Source organism: Eurypyga helias, unplaced genomic scaffold (genome assembly GCF_000690775.1).
Source record: "Eurypyga helias isolate BGI_N326 unplaced genomic scaffold, ASM69077v1 scaffold8367, whole genome shotgun sequence".
Classification (NCBI taxonomy): domain Eukaryota; kingdom Metazoa; phylum Chordata; class Aves; order Eurypygiformes; family Eurypygidae; genus Eurypyga; species Eurypyga helias.
The window spans coordinates 19,547-36,179 of NW_010261088.1; the positions used below are offsets into that span (position 1 = coordinate 19,547).

General features: G+C 39.3%; 1 protein-coding gene across 1 annotated transcript in view; it reads right to left on the reverse strand.

Annotated features, from left to right (window-relative positions):
• Positions 1-4,429: 4,429 nt before the first annotated feature.
• Positions 4,430-16,633, reverse strand: part of LOC104512313 (chromosome unknown open reading frame, human C8orf34) — a gene marked incomplete at its 5' end in the record, with an annotated part of 36,002 nt that continues 23,798 nt past the window's right edge. Inside the window, 2 exons of the mRNA XM_010155237.1 lie at positions 4,430-4,488; positions 14,066-14,159. Coding sequence (XP_010153539.1) covers positions 4,430-4,488; positions 14,066-14,159 — 153 coding nt within the window. The remainder of the gene's footprint in view (positions 4,489-14,065; positions 14,160-16,633) is intronic.

The following is a 16,633-nucleotide window of genomic DNA, read 5'->3' on the forward strand; positions in this document are numbered from 1 at the left end:
GCAGGGGGGGTGGAACTAGGTGGTCTTTAAGGTCCCTTCCAACCCAAACCATTCTGTGATTCTATGATACCAGTGACTATGCTCTCCTATATGCAAATATATAGCCAAGCATATTGCAATACAGATTTTCTTTATTGAATACAAATTAATGAAGCCGCTTTCTGAAATGGACTTCAAGGGACTATCCCCGTGGGGTTCCAGTATGCTGAACACTTTACATACAGGCAGTCTACATTATGATGATACACATAGCAAATACTTGTTCCTTGCAGTGTCACCTTCCATTTTACGTGCTCGTGACTGTGACAGACCATACACTTCCTGTGTATTTAGCCCTGTGTGTTTGTGGGACAGCAAGAAATGTTCACACTATAAAACATCCATGACAGACAATTCATTTTTATTTCTTGAACAAATAGATGGTCTGTTATACTGTGTCTTTTTAATAGTTGCAAGCAATTTCATTATACCACTGTGTCTAAGATACAGGAACCAAGCCTATATAATTGAAGACAAAGGAGACTGAGAACACACGACAGTATTAACAGGTAAATAGAATCAGTAAATGCAGCTGCCACATCCCTCCATTTGATGTCTGTGCGAAAGCATCTTCTGAGATTCCAAGCACACAGCACACACCAGTTAGCTTATTTTTAAGCAGCAAATTTGTTTCAGTAATCCATATGGGTAACTAACACTGTATCAGATACACAAAATCCCTTTAGGCGCTTTATTTTTGCATGCATGCTCCATTCCTTATTGATGTTTCCTTTTTTTTTTGAGAGAGTCTTTATTTGTTTTCAAGATCAAAGCAGATAAACTCAATGCAAAGCTATGGGGCAAGGGCAACACCTGTTTCTGCTACCCACATACGTACTTTCCCCCCCCCCCACTCCCCCGCTTCTGACCTCGCTCTGCAGGTGACTATGAGTGAACAGCTAGTTCTCTGTGAGACCTGAACGGGACATACACATTGGCAGATGTGGGCGAATACCTAAATGCTTATTAATCTAAAAAAGAGGAAAGATTACAAAAATATAAGGAGTAGAAAACCTTAGACAAGTGAAAATACATAAGATCTCTAGGTAAAGTTTATTTTGGTCAGGCAGAGTTTAGTTTATCAAATGTCAGTCCAAAATAACGGGGGTATAAACCGAACAGAAGCATTATAGTAACGTTATACTAAAAGGTGACAGTTCCCCTTCTTTCCTAAGGCCACTGCACCACAGTAAATACTCTGATTCAGTGCATCAGAGCATCCACATATCAGAGCATGCTGATACTAGAAAAATAACTTTATTTAAAATTATTAGGTATAAACTAAAGCAAATTTTCAGGTGTAGCTTTGATCACCGTAATTTTGTATTAATTAAATTGCTCTTCAATAATCCCACTGATTTCACAAACCTGTGAGATCAAACAGAAAAACACAGAAATTAGGGCTAAAATTTAAGGTACACAAAGATAGGATAAAAGGCAAAAATCAATCCTTCGTTGTGTTTGCATTTTGTAAAAGTTTTCCATGATGCTGAACTTGCAGTTAAATAAGCAACATTGGTCAGTAATTTAATGAATCCTGATTAGTTTTTATTTCTGAAATATTCATCAGCAAATCACAACTTCTTTAATTATATTATTTGTTCCAATTATTCAGTGTTTTTTTTTCGCTGCTTCTTTTTCAATAGTAGCGACAGATTGCAAAAAATGAGCATTGTTGCAAAAAGCATCAAACGTAGCAGGCAACTGTGATGAATCAAATAAGATGAGATAGCAATGTTTTCAGTTTTGATTGTGTTGAGGTTGAAAACCTTCCCCAAAGCAAAATGGAAATTTAGCTTTTACAAATATTTACGTACGCATATCAAAATAGATCGTTTCACAAAAATTGCTGACTGTGACACAACCTGCCCACCCCCTCTCCCCAAATGTTTGCAAAAGATGCAATGCTGCAACTGGACCTATTACATGGATTCAGTGAGAGAATCTGGGTTATAAACCAGAAATAAACACCACAACCACTTTTAATTCCACAGCTGAATGCATGAAGGTCTGTATGTTACCTTAGAAACCTTCACCTTGCCATTTTTAAACACTGAAGGAAATCAGGCACAGCAGCTTCACATTTATTCACTCCTTTTGAACATACAAACATGCAAGCCCTCTTTGGGAGATTAAAGAAACTTGGCAGGAACAAACTATTCCCATTATCCCCAGCTAATCAATTAGATACCATTGGAATAAGACCTTCAAGTTTCCCTTTGCCAGGTGATAAGCCTGGACTTTATATCTGATACTGTACTGATATTCAACAGAGCAAGGTACATACCACGAAAACCTCAGCGTAAAAAACCCATAGCACATAGGAAATCTTAGCAAAGGTTCTTATCCTTTATTAACCTTATATGGGGTTTTTTTTGGCCATTTAAACCTAATGTTTAACAACTGTTTTCCTCAGAGGCACTTCATTTAGCAGATATTCAAGCATTGTAACAGTTTGATCTTTAAGTAACAAATTCGTCTTAAGGGGGAGGGAAAAAGCAAATATATGTAAACCTGTTTCCTTTGCGGATTCTGCTCTTGACTGTTAATCACAAAAACTCCAGGGACCGTGGTTGCCTTAGCTGCAGAAGAAAATGGGATGCCAGCCAGAAAATATATTCTCTACTACCCCATATCCATTATGGAATTCTTGACTGATGAGAAATGATATTAGCAAGATCAAATCAACTTTCAGCTGACATGAGATAAAGAAGAATCAAGGTGGAGAGGCAAGAGATGAAGGACACCTTGAAGGGGTGACGGGATTCAGTGTACCTGTCTCCGTCCCAGTCAGTAAGACAGATCTCAGGCTGTCCCCTGGGGCCCCTTTGCTTCTCCCCTTACTTCAGAGAACAAATAGCTTGGACTAGACTCTCTCACGTTTTATAGCTGAAGGTAGGTGAGATGAGTCATACCCTGACAGGCTGTTTCTCCGACAGAAAAGGGGATGACAACAATTTAAAAGTAGTTAATACAAGCAGGAATCCACCACTGACTGACTTGGGGAAAATAACTGAAAAACTACAGCCATTTTAAATTCAGTGAAATCACACCACAAAGAAGTACAAATAGACATTAGAATGGGGGGGCCAGGCTCATGACACATTTTAGAAACATTAACTGGTGATTTCTCATAGCTTTGCTGTGTTTTATCACATTTTATCACCCCACTTCACAGGTAAGACACGGAGAAAAGAAGCGTTGCTGTAACACTCACACTGGCCCTACACATTGCCAAACAAGATTTAACCAAAATGAACACAAGTCCCATATCAAGGATCAACCCTCTTCTCTTCTTCCTCTCCCTCAGTCTCCACATTCATGGATTTTCTCCCTGACAGGGTCAAGAACAGTCACCGTAATTATGTCACAAAATCTTAACCTTTTCCATTACAGAGCTTTTCCTACTTGAATTTGAAATCCTTCCTCTTCATGATAAAAGAGGAATTTCTACAGTTGTGGCTTAGAATAAATCTCAGCCTTGTAAAATACATTTACAGCACCAGGATAATAAGGAATGTTGTTTGGTTTTGTTGTTTTGTTTGTTTGTTTTTTAAAGAGCTTGGAGAACACTGAGCCGAAGAAAGAAAACTGATTTCTTTCATAGATCCTTCACCTTCTGGTCATTTTTGCACCCTGGGATTACAGTCAAGAATTCTACACTTTTTTTCTGGTTTCTGCAGCAATCTGGCCCCTCTGCTGAACGAATCAGGCAGTTGTGGAGCCAAAAGCCTTTCAAGGCCTTATCTAATGCAAAAAGATACTGTCCCTCCTTGCTGCTCCCCGGGTCTTGCACTTCATGGGGTCATTTGTATTCAAACAAATTGAGTGAAAAGTGGGTGTAGAAGATGACCAATGTGCTTTGGTAGTACTTCAGGGCTATTTCTTCCTCTTTCTTCACTGCCGTAAATGACTACACAAGGCACTGGTGAAAGATGACTGGGTTTGACACCTCTTGATAAAAGTTGGGGCAATTAAATGGAATAAAAACACACATAGGTTTGCAGCAAGATCTTCTTGGCCTGTAGTGAAAGCACTCAGCCAGCATGACAAATGAAGGAATCAAGAAAGGCATAAAAGAATGAGGACATCAGTGTAATTTGGTCCCTAGCTCTTCCCAGTGCTCTCTACTATGACACGGCCAGTTCCTTCCAACTGGAGAGTGGGAACAGCAGTCCCTGAGTAGAAGGGCTCATCCATATGCCCCCCGAGGCCAGATGCAGGCCTGGAGGATGAGTTTGCACCTTACAGTTTTCACAGGGTTACAGTCATTTCTCTTTACTAAAACCTAGGACTATTGTTTCATGAGTGTTTTTTAGAGGACAGGCCAGCTGAAGCAGTTTCACCTCACCCCTGCCCGACTCAGATATTCTCCATACGTCCTCCCGATTCATGCAGCACAAACGTTGGGCAGCCACAGGGCTGAGCAACAACACAGGACTGTATTATCTGAGAAAAAATATTCTTTTTCTCAGATTTTTCAAGGAGATCAGCTGTCAGTTCACTGCAGGCCTTCACACAGAGCTACGTTTTAAGTTTCCTTTACTGAAGAAGTGTTTTGGAAGAGCAAAGTCTAAAAGGGGATAGATAAAGCTGATATAATCAAAACAAAATCAAGTGATTTAATTAAAGTTCCTTCATCAACATGTAGCAAAATAGGCTGCATTCCCATAGTTACATTTCTTTGCTATAATGACCTGTTAACTGGTTGTCAGTGATTAGTAAAAGCCTTAGCTTATGTTATTCCCTGAAATTCTTTAATGTTAGAGAAGAGCTTTACTTTCCTAGAAGCTTTTTTTTTTTTTTTTATGTTCTATTGGGTTTGCGTGGCGAGGTTTTGGTAGCGGGGGGGCTACAGGGGTGGCTTCTGTGAGAAGCTGCTGGAAGCTCCCTCTGTGTCTGAGCCAATGCCAGCCGGCTCCAAGATGGACCCCATCACTGGCCAAGGCTGAGTCCATCAGCAACTGTCGTAGCGTTGCTGGGATAATGTGTTTGAGAAGGAGGAAAAAAATGAATTTTCCTGCAGCCCATGCAAGACCCCCCACTGGAGCAGGTGGATGCACCCAAAGGAGGCTGTGACCCTGTGGGCAGCCCATGCTGGAGCAGGCCCCTGGCAGGAGCTGTGGCCCCATGGAGAGAGGAGCCCAGGCTGGAGCAGGTTTGCTGGCAGGGCTTGTGACCTCCATGGGGGACCCAGGCTGGAGCAGGCTGCTCCCGAAGGACTGCACCCCACCCTGGAGCAGTTAATGAAGAACTGCATCCAGTGTGAAGGACTCATGTTGGAAAAGTTTGTGGAGGACTGTCTCCCATGGGAGGGACCCCAAACTGGATCGGGGCAAATTGTGAGGAGTCTTCTCCTTGAGGAGGAAGGAGCAGCAGAGACAATGTGTGATGGACTCACCACAACCCCCATTCTCCATCCCCCAGTGCTGATGATGGGGAGGAGGTAGAGAAGTCGGGAGTGAAGTTGAGCCCAGGAAGAAGGGAGGGGTGGTGGGAAAGTATATTAAGATTTGGGTTTATTTCTCATGATTCTATTCTGATTTGAACGGCAATAAATTAAATTATTTTCCCCAAGTCAACTCTGTTTTGCCCATGACCATAACTGGTGAGTGATCCTTCCCTGTCCTTGTCTTGATCCACAACCCTTTCCTTATATTTTCTCTCCCCTGTCCAGCTGCGGAGGGGAGTGACAGAGCAGCTTTGGTGAACACCTGGCCTCCAGCATCCTTTCAGGCTGATCTTTTAACAGCATAATATGAAACCACCCCTGTGTCAAACATACACTCTACTTTGTGATTCAAATATTGTATATATAGACTGCTATATCAACATATGGGTAGTGGAGATTTTTACTGTGATGTGTAGAAAACAATATAGCTTATATTTTTATTTTGGAACAAAATTATAATAAAGCTTAGTACAGATTATAGTGACGAGCATAGATGTCTATCTGTTGAACTTACCTGTACATCTATCCAGAGGGGATTATACAAGGCATAGAACTTGATGGAATTACAAAATTAAGGGCAACCGATATTTTTTTTTTTCCTGAAAGCTTACAATTTGACTTACAAATGCTTTTTGAAATTAAAAAAAAAAATCTTTTAAAAGCAAAATATTGATATCACTGCTATTCTATACACTACCATTTAATACCGGACATTCACATAGATAAAATCAGCGTGAACATATTTTGTGCTTTGAAATCTATAGACTTCTATGACTATCTAGAAGATAGTAAAGTTTAACAGTATTTTATTAATATCTTAGTTGTGGTTAATATTAATCCAAACTATCATATCTTCCATTTCCCAGGTATATATTTTTGGATCTGTAAGAACATCCATTACTTTACCCAGAGGCTCCCTGCCTTCTCAAGTAAATGATTTTTACATTCCAAGGACTAAATTATGATCATAAAAACAATTGAGGAGGGGTGGGAGTTTTGCAGTTAAAAATTCACTAGAATAAACCTTAGAATAAAACCCACAAAAATGTGTTTATATGTACATACAGTTATGCACATTTTCAAGGGCTTTTAAGAAAACAGCATAAATGTAGAACCATGTTCACTATATCATGCACGTCTTTATCAATGCCTAACACATCGTGTCCAAGAAAGCAAGCAAAACTGCAGATCCAAACTCCTGTTTATGAGAATAAGTATATTCACAGACACCCCTGCTGTAATCATCTAGTTTGACCTCCTGCATACCTGTACAGAGCCCACGGAATCTCCCACTGGATTATCTATCATCTGTCATTTAGAAAGCCCTATCACCTCGTGTTAATGACTCCGAGTTCATTGTCTCCCTTAGCTTTTGCTTACAATGCTTAAGGTTCCTGGCTGCTAGGACAGAGCATTTAATTTCCTTCGTCACAGTTTGATGAGTTGAATCATTCTAATTTAAATGTCTACCTACAGATACCAAGCCACCTCCGAGGTTCCTAGTTGAATGCCTTCAGGTGAAGTAAACTCCTAACATGGTTTCCCAAACCTTGGGTTGTTTTTAATCATCTTCTGAAATTTCTCAAGTAGTTCAATCTTTCTTAATGCCAAGACACCAAAACCACAGCTTTTTATTGATATGATGTGGAATAATTGCTTTACTACTTAACTTTTTAGGCATTAGAGGAATGGTCTACCCTTCTTTGTGACAGCATTATGCTGGGAGCTCACACTGAGGATCTTCTATGATCATCCTAAATCCATTAGGTCACTGTTTTTCAGGACAAAGCCTTATTATTCTGCAGCAGAGACAGATATATTTCTCTCGTGCCAGATATATTTCATTTGGTTCAAATATATTTCATCTGGTTATAATAAAGTGCATTTTACTGGAATGTGGCCATTATACCAGGGGATTCATATCATTTAATAACTTCAACCTGTCCTTCCCACCAATTACCCAAACCTATCAGACCCTAATGAGCCCCATTCATTTACATCTTTCCATTAGAAACTCCAGTTTTTGATTCCTCAGTGAGACAGCTTCTAATTTACATAATGTGTGCCCTCACAATTCTCTATGCCATTTTTTAACTTACAGTTGTCATTTTTTACTGCATTAAATGTCCTTGGGAATCTAAGTTTACCATAATAACGCAAGTTACAGAAAAAGACATCGTTAGTTTTGGAAGCTGGACTGAAAACAGCTTGCTGCACTGGAACAAATTTTGAAGATTTTTTTTTTCTTTGCTGCTATGGAACATTCCCTCCACCTCCCAAATATTTCATTCAATGTGAACTTTTCCAAGACAAAACCAAATATTAGTCAGTAGAAATACAGTGACATGAGCTAAAGCCTTAATAGCATATGGAGATAATGGTGGCTTTGGATTGAAGCACCGCCATTGAAAATAGGAATTTGTAGTTTAGTTCCAACTTTCCCTAGCTGTATTTGAACTCTCCCCTCACTATATAACCTCAGGTAGACATAATGTCAGTCTTTACTTCTGTTTCACTATCTATAAATAATTAAATCCAAGTGGGCAAGTTTCCATGCTAGAAAACTCTTTTCTCTCATTTCAGACTCAAAAAGCAGTTACATGAAATAGTGCAGCTTCAGCTATGGATGTGATAAGACATCCAGCCAAGACCATCCAACAGGCCTGGAGAAATTCTGTTTGCAGGAAATTGTCTACTGTATCCTGTTTCTGCAGCTGGTACAGAAGTGTCTGAAGCTTATACCTAGCTAAGCCACCGGTAGGGAGAATGAGAGACAACGTATCTTTGTTAGCATACGTAAGTGCACGCTGGAGAAATTTGGAAAATGATTCATACCCTAAGCAGACAAAAGCTTTATGACACTCCTTAGAAAGGTTATGTGGGATGGGGAGATGTAACTTTTTAACTTCAGTTTATATTACCACTCTTGAAATATTAAATGAAAAAAAGATATCAATACGTTTCTACACAAGATCCATGAATCTGGAATTAAATTCTCCCAGAAGTTCAACCCAGATTCACTTTTGGGACAAAAAAAGCACATATTTATAGTGAATTCACTATTCACTGGCAAAAATTTCCAACTACACATATTAAGTTCTTATTAACCGGACATACAATTGACTCCCTAGAGAAGCCAAATCTAGGCATGCCCTAAGCTCATATCCACTTAAAGAGATGTTTTTGAGTACTGCTACACTCCATCAGAGCAGAGCACAAATAGCTGAATTCGACAGAAATGGAATGTATTTGTGCTAATGTCATAAAGGGTAAAATTAACAGTTGCTGCTCTAAGTCTGATTCTGTCATTCTTACTCATACTGAGTAGTACCTGGCTCTAGCAAAAGGAAAAATTCATAGCAAAAATCATATTCCAGCAGCAAACTCCTCCTTATAATCACTCCTTATCAAGCAATCTTCCAAATCTTAGGAGCACTTATTTTCATAATTAAGAAAGTACCTGTTTAGCCATGTGAATTTACTCACTGTAAGGAATTTTACCCATGGGAAAACATTGTACGGTTTGGAATTTTAGTGGAACACAGTCTGAATTCTTGATTGTACAAAAACTGTCTTTCATTCTTTGGGTCTTTTTCTAGGTGGACATTTGTGCAGAATTGTTTCTTCAATACCTATTGAAGTCATCATCAGCGTCTTTGACTGCAGAGTTTCAAGACCAGTGCAAAAACGAATGGAGTGGAAATGGCACTTTTTCCCAACAATCAGCTTTGATTTATCAGCAGTAGACCTTCCACTGCAAACCTTAGAAAAGAGTTTGTACGATGGCTAAACATTTAAGTTTCTTACCATGGGTCAGTAGGTGAGAGTTCCAGCCTCATCCTAGATCAGTTGAGCTAGAAATGAGCATCTAGTGCTCCTGTTGGCAAGTTGGAGTGAAGTGATAGTAGCCACACCACTTAGTGTACCACTGACTACAGAAACTGGCATGTCTTAAGCGGGTTAGGGCAAAGGAATGTATATACACATAGCTACATATTTAATATGGATTAACCGAGTAGCAAGTTACTCACCTAGCATGTACATTTGCCAAATGGACTGATTGCAGGTAGAGACCCTCTATGTCCAAGGCTGTGAGAGCTGAGGAAATGTGCTTTGTGTGTTACTTTCTGATTTAGGCACCCAAGAAAGCAGACTCAGGCTTTTGGGCAGTAAATCCATGCCAGGACACAGATAGTAGGTCAAAAATCACCAAAAGATTGTCTTTGTCTTTTCAAGGTTCTTGGAAGTGATGTATTAGAAACTTCTAATCAGCAGTCTTTGTAGGACATATTCGCAAGGAAAAATTCGAGCTGACTCTTGTCAGACCCCTGAAAGGCCAAATTCCTTCTCATAAAATCTGGCTGAGAAATGCTATGGTGGTTGTAGATGTAGCTCTTCTGTTTCCTTGAATCAGTATCCCATAAAGAAGATTATTTTTGCCAGTTCAAGGAATTGTGGAAGTGGAAAATATCTTCTCCAGATCCCTCCTCTTCCCAAGAATGATCTCTATGCATGCTCTGAACACTTTGCAGAGCATGAGCATGCAAGCAAACTACTACAGGCAAGGATGTAGCATTGTCTCAGAATGACAACTGAGGAGGAAGACAGGAGGCCCTCTCTACAGGCTTTTTAGTGACACTAAACCCAAAAAAGAACCACAACCCCTTGATTTTGGATCATATTGCCTTTGCCATTTTCACTTTGCTCAGTGTGTACAGAGTATCAAAGGAGAACACTTCTAACAAGCAGAAGAGCCTTAGTTACTAAATTATAGTAGTTCTTAAAATGCATGTGTCAGTTCCTAATTTTTAATAACAAAATTTACACTACAAGAGCAAATAATTATATACCTATTTCTGACATATGGCCACCAAATTAATTAGGCACACAAAGAGGAAGAAGGAGAGGGTATGTTAAAAAAAAACCAAAACAGTGTTTCTTAAAAATGTTTTTCTTTTCTTCTTTAACACTGCAAACCTTTTAGGCTGTAATTGTTTATACTCTTTTATATGCCTACCTATTTGATTTGAAATTTTGTCATAATTGGTGTGAAGCTTTAAAAATTAGAGACTTCCAGTTATCTTGCTGAGAGGGATAAATTTTTTAAATGCTGTAGGAACCTAAAGGATTTAGAAACTAAAGTCTGATTTAGAAAAACAGAGACCCTAGATCTCACTTCCATAAGAGATGATGTGCGGTTTTATCTGTTTTGCAAATGATGTTTGCTGGGAGATGTTTAGACACCAAAGTGACCCAATTCTGTTCAGCCATCACTGGCTTTGAAAATAACCTCTTTACACAATTACATCTGACCACATTTGCAACTGTTACTCCCAAATTATTTCATTATTTTTCTTATAGAACATTAACCAGAAGGTATTAACTTAAAAGAACTCAAGGTGACTCACACAGCTTCTATTTTCGCATTGTTAGTTTTCCCACTACCAAAAACTAGCTTTACACCTGGCTGCTATTATCTCAAAGTAGTCAAAGAATGTGGTAAATATTATCCACATATAATTTATTAAAAGCTGAGTTAAAGAACAGGTGTTCCTATCATAAAGATTAATTTTGCAGCTCTTCTGCTCAAACTCATAAATTATGAACTCCTGGGCTCCCTCAACACTAAATCACACACACAACATCCACACAGATTTATTAACTTCAGGGTGAAAAACGATGTGTGATCGTGCCAGCTGCTCTGCCTACCAGCACTGGCATCAGCAAGTATGCCAAGCCCCTCACTGACTCTCCACTTTACAACTGGGAATTGGCAGCTTCTCTTTGTCAGCAGTAGCAGTTCCACACTTTCTGAGTGCCAGTGACACCAGCATATAACCTTAGATGGGGATGATAACATTATTATTGCTATTTTTATTAACATTTATCATTAGTACGTTTCAGTTAAAGTGTTTTCTTTGAGCAAACATTTTTGTTCTACTCCTTTAGTTGTATTAGCAGGAACACTGACCTGCTATAAAGGGTGTAGCAGTTAACTGCATTTAACTGCTGATGTGATATCCTTCTGTGATAAGGTCCCCTGCCTAGTGGATGAAGGGAAGGGAGTGAATCCAGTTTTTCTGAATTTTATCAAGACTTTCGATACTGTCCCTCACAGCATCCTTCTGGGCACGCTGTCCAACTACGGGACGAGCATGTTAACAATGTGCTGGGTGAAGAACACAGCTCAAAGTGTTGTAGTGAACGGGGCAACATCCAGCTGGTGACCGGTCACCAGCGCTGTTCCTCAGGGTTCAGTTCTAGGGCCAGTTCTGTCCACTATATTTATCAACATTCTGGACGCAGGAGTTGAACGCAAGATTAGCGAGTTTGCTGATGATACCAAACTGGGAGGTACTGTTGACTCTCTTGAGGGACAAGAGGCCTTCCAGAGGAATCTAGATAAATTGGAGCATGGGACAATGATTAACAGGATGAAATTTATTAAGTCCAAATGCTGGATCCTGCACCTGAGATGGAATGCCAGGCACAAGCGTAAATTAGGAATGCAGTAGCTGGAGAACAGCCCCACAGAGAAGGACCTAGGGGTGCTGGTTGACAGCCAGCTTGATACAAGTCAGCAGTGTGCCCTGGCAGCCAAGAGGGCAAACCGCACTGGGGTGCATCACACACAGCACAACCAGGCATGAAAAAAGGGGCTTATCCCACTGTATTCAGTGTTGGTGCGGCCTCACTTTGAGTGCTGTGTGGTCCTGGGCCCCACAAAAGGCCTTGAATGCATCCAGAGGAGGGCAACAAAGCTGGTGAAAGGGCTGGGAGTAATGTCCTATGGACATTAGACTTGCCTACTACGGAGTAAAGGAGGCTCAGGGGTGACCTCACTGCTCTCTACAGTTTCTTGAGAAAGGGGAGCGGAGAGGGAAGTGTGGATCACTTCTCCATGGTATCCAGTGATAGAACCCATGTGAATGGCTCAAAATGCTTCAGGGGAGGTTCAGACTGTGTATCAGGAAGCATTTCTATACTGAGAGGGTGGTCAAACCCTGGAACAGGCTTCCTAGAGAGGTGGTAAATGCCCCAAGCCTGTCAGTCTTTAAGAGGCACTTGGTCAATGCCCTTAATAACATGCTTCCACTTTTGGCCGGAAAATATAGCTTACAGCTACCTTCTTTCCTTTCTCTGTTTTTGGTGCCATCAGATCCAGGAAAACCAATTGTTATTAGTTAGGCATCTATCATCTCTACCGATCTGGTGGTATGACCCAAACTGTGGTCTATAATCTACCACTCTGTCATATCGGGCAGTGACAACGATCTACCAGAATTCTTGGAATCTTCCAGCACAGGATCTTGGATGCTCAGAAGTTCCTACACCCATGCAGTTCAGATATAGCGGCTATAAAAGAATCATGCTGTGCATCTGATGTGTCCCGAAGTCTCCCTGACCACATAATTAGCACCAGTCTGTGTGCGTGCAGCCAGTCGGTGGGATTGTAAAGTCATCACAGAAAATACAGAGGAAAATCCACGTGCACAGAAAAGGCAGGTGTCAGTCTCTCCCTTGGGCCACCTATGATGAACTTCAGCACATAGGTAAGTGAAAGGTTCAGGTGCAAGCAAAACTGGACTTACTGGCTTTGGACTAAAATCAGCTGGACACACAGAACTTCATTTCAACACAGTACTACTGTTAAAAAAACTGGCACATGCTCTTCAGTACCTCACTGTGTAAACTGAAATTTCATAGCTATCTGGCATGATTATTATTAATCATTAATCCCTTAAACAACAGTTCCATTCTGTGAAGAAACTGTCTTTTTCTTATTTTCTTTCCGTATGTTTAAAACAGTTTTAGTAGAATGTATGAAGTTTTCTAAACATGCTGATTAAATCATCTGTTCTGTTCCTCACTTAAAATACATTAGAAATTAGTTTCTATATTCAAAAAACTACTGTGAATTAAAAAAATGAAAAAATATTTTCAGCCAGATTATTTACATGTACCTCATAGGCAGACAGAACTTGCTTTAGTTTAAATGTACTGCAATTTATAGCATGTTACTTGTTCTGTCATTTAGGTTATGATCCTGCTGACCTTTGCTTTCATGAACAGACATCTGCTTCCAAGAGTGTAGGATATTAAGGATTACTTGTGTGATTAAGAACTTTTTTTTTTCCCATACAGAGGAATTCAAAAGAATGTAGGCAAAATAGAGATAAGGGAGTCACAGGTTTGAGGAGGAAGACTCTCATTTTCACAGCTACTGGGGTTTCCTGTGGGTTTTTTTGCTGGTCAATACAGATTTACAAACAGAGTATTTCAACTTCATGCTACTTCTCTGGAACAGCTACTTTAACACATCAGGAAAAATTGTTTCACTTAGCCATGTAAACTGTGGTCTGTGATCATTTTGCCATTATTCAGTGAACGTACGAAAGTTTATGTAAATCAACCCTATAAAGTTCAGCCCTCAAATAAATGATTAATTGGTATTAAAGAGAAAAGCTCCTGTGAGCAGGCATGACATCTTCACAGGATTTGAAGATATGAAAAAGAGAAGTTAATAGTTTGAGGGTTTTTGACATATTATCTGGTCCTAACAAATATACTTACATATTTCTTGGTCAGCTTCCACTCCTTCACTTTCTGTGTCACTCGGCAATATCCAAGGCTGATGAGCAAGCTGAAGCTGTTGTAAGAATTCATCCTGCCACAAACAGATCTATTTTAGACAAAATGACACAGAATGGTTCTACATAAATGCAGACTGTAGCAAACAATCTAGCCTCGATTAACTAGATTAGGAGAAAGCCTTTAATAAAAAAAAAAAATCTTGCTGTGAAATAAAACCAGAATGTAAAGGATACGCAGGATCCTTAAAAAACTTATTTAACTGTTATTTATTTATCTATTCTGGGGAAAAAAAAATGGTCCCTTTAGTTACCTATCTGCTACACCAAGGTATATACATACTCCTCTTAGAAATGCAGCAACACAGAGCAAAATCTTAATGCAGATATTACATCTGTCCCTGCAGTTTCTTGGACTATGCCTAGACATGTCATGCGTGATGTGCTTAAGCCAGTCTTTGATTTGTCACAACTTTCACTGTCTCCAATCTAGTAAGAACAAGGACCTGAAACTTGATTTAGAACCCATGGTTTTATTGGAGAAGGAGAAGGAAAAATGCTATGGAAACTTTTGACTCCAAGATACCATAAAACTCTAAGCATCAAAAAATAAATGCTTTACACCGTTAAAAATCCATACACAACTGAATATATGCTTTTTAAAATGTTTTACAATTGCCTCCTTTTTTATGTAAGGTATATATGTATGCATATAAAAATATTTTTCCATACACACACACACTTTTGTACGTGAGCACGTACACACACAGACATATAAAATACTTTGACAGGTTCTTTTGCAATATTCAAGGTGAGAGATGAGACTGGAATGCATACTTTTATTTTCAAGAGCAGTTCAAACATGCAAGTGTAGGCTCTAAAAGAAAACCTGTATTAGCCAGATATCATAAAATTACTGGCCAGATTCTTACAAGTATCTGAAAAAAAAAAGTGGGGGTAATAGCCCTGTCTTCTTTCATACCAGCTGAAAACCAGAATCTATATATTCAAAGTTAAATTGTGTTGCACAGCACTAGAACATAAATTTTCGTGCTAGGCTCTCTAATTTAGAAACAGAACCCAGACTTGTTTAAATCAGTTCTTGGAGACTGAAGGCTATTCAATCAAGATCTAACTCACTGCGAGTAAATCATTAATACTGTTAGTAACCTGTTAAAAAAACACACAGACTGCTGCGGTGGCCCAACACAGCTCAGGCAGGAGCTCCAGGTCTCACGCATGTACTGCCATTTCAAATGCGCTTTGCGTTCGAGCTGACTACGGGACAGAACTGGGCAGTGTTTTGGTTCACGGAACAGGATTCTTGCAGTAGGAGCGAGTGGCTCTCACACTGATCAGCATACTTTTTAATCTACCAAAACCACAGAGCAAAGTACTGAGCCAGGCAGCAGAACAGAATGGAAGTATCTGACCAAAAAGAGAGTTCTCATCACATCACGTTACGCCCTACACTCCAGTAGGTAGGAGGAAAACATATGTTAATCAATGCTATATTCAAATGAGCTGAAATTTCCTGCTGTTAGCAATGATAGACCAATAAAGATTACTGAATACCACTTTAAACTATCTGGATAAATAAAGCGCTTGTAAAATTCCAAGTGTTCATAAAATGAGATGGCAAACAAGGGAGTCACTAGTATTTTCATCTCAACAGCTATTGATAACTATCACAGAATTGTGTCTTTTTAATGGAATCCATCCTAAAGAGAGAAGCAGGATTCAACATTCCTTTGTCAATTTACACAAAACACCAAAGGATAAGGTAAACGCATAAAAGTATCTCTGTCAAAGGATTTGGAACCCTGATTTATTAGTTTTATAGAGAGAATAAAACTATTTCTCTAGGTAGCATTTCTTTGCTGTAATTCAATTCAGCCTTGAACAGAGCTGATAATAAAACACACCTGTTAGAACTTTGTAATACTATGTGTGCCAAGAGGCAGCAACTCATCCACAAAATCTCAGATCATTATGTCTTGAGCATTAAGAAAACCCCTAAACATTAACAGCTGGTATGTTAAATGCTTGCCAAATTATTTAAGATTTGTGCTATAACCACATTACACCACCCTGAGCTACAGCATGAACTTTACCAAAATGTAAGAACAACTCTGAATTGTATTTATCACTAATATTTTTGTAATTTAGACTTGTTATGTTACTCTGAGATACATTACAAAACTAGAAAGCATACAAAAGGCATTGAGAGATTAAAATCCCTGATAAATGACAGCATACAGTAAACCCCATGCAGATACTGAATTCTTTAATGCAAGCTCCTTATGGTAAAGTATGCTCCCGGTAGTCAGTAATCACATCCTTTTCAACTGATTTATTCTCATCAAACACGTATCAACTTTGTACTTGTTAATTCCATTAACACCACCTAAGAGCAAGAAAGCAGAGTTATTTGCAAAGATCTTATCATAGTATCTTCTATAGGATTGGCAACATTACCACCAAGTATTCACATCTAGTGGAAAATCCCAGTACACACCATAAGGCTAAGAAGAATAAAGGCAACTTCTCT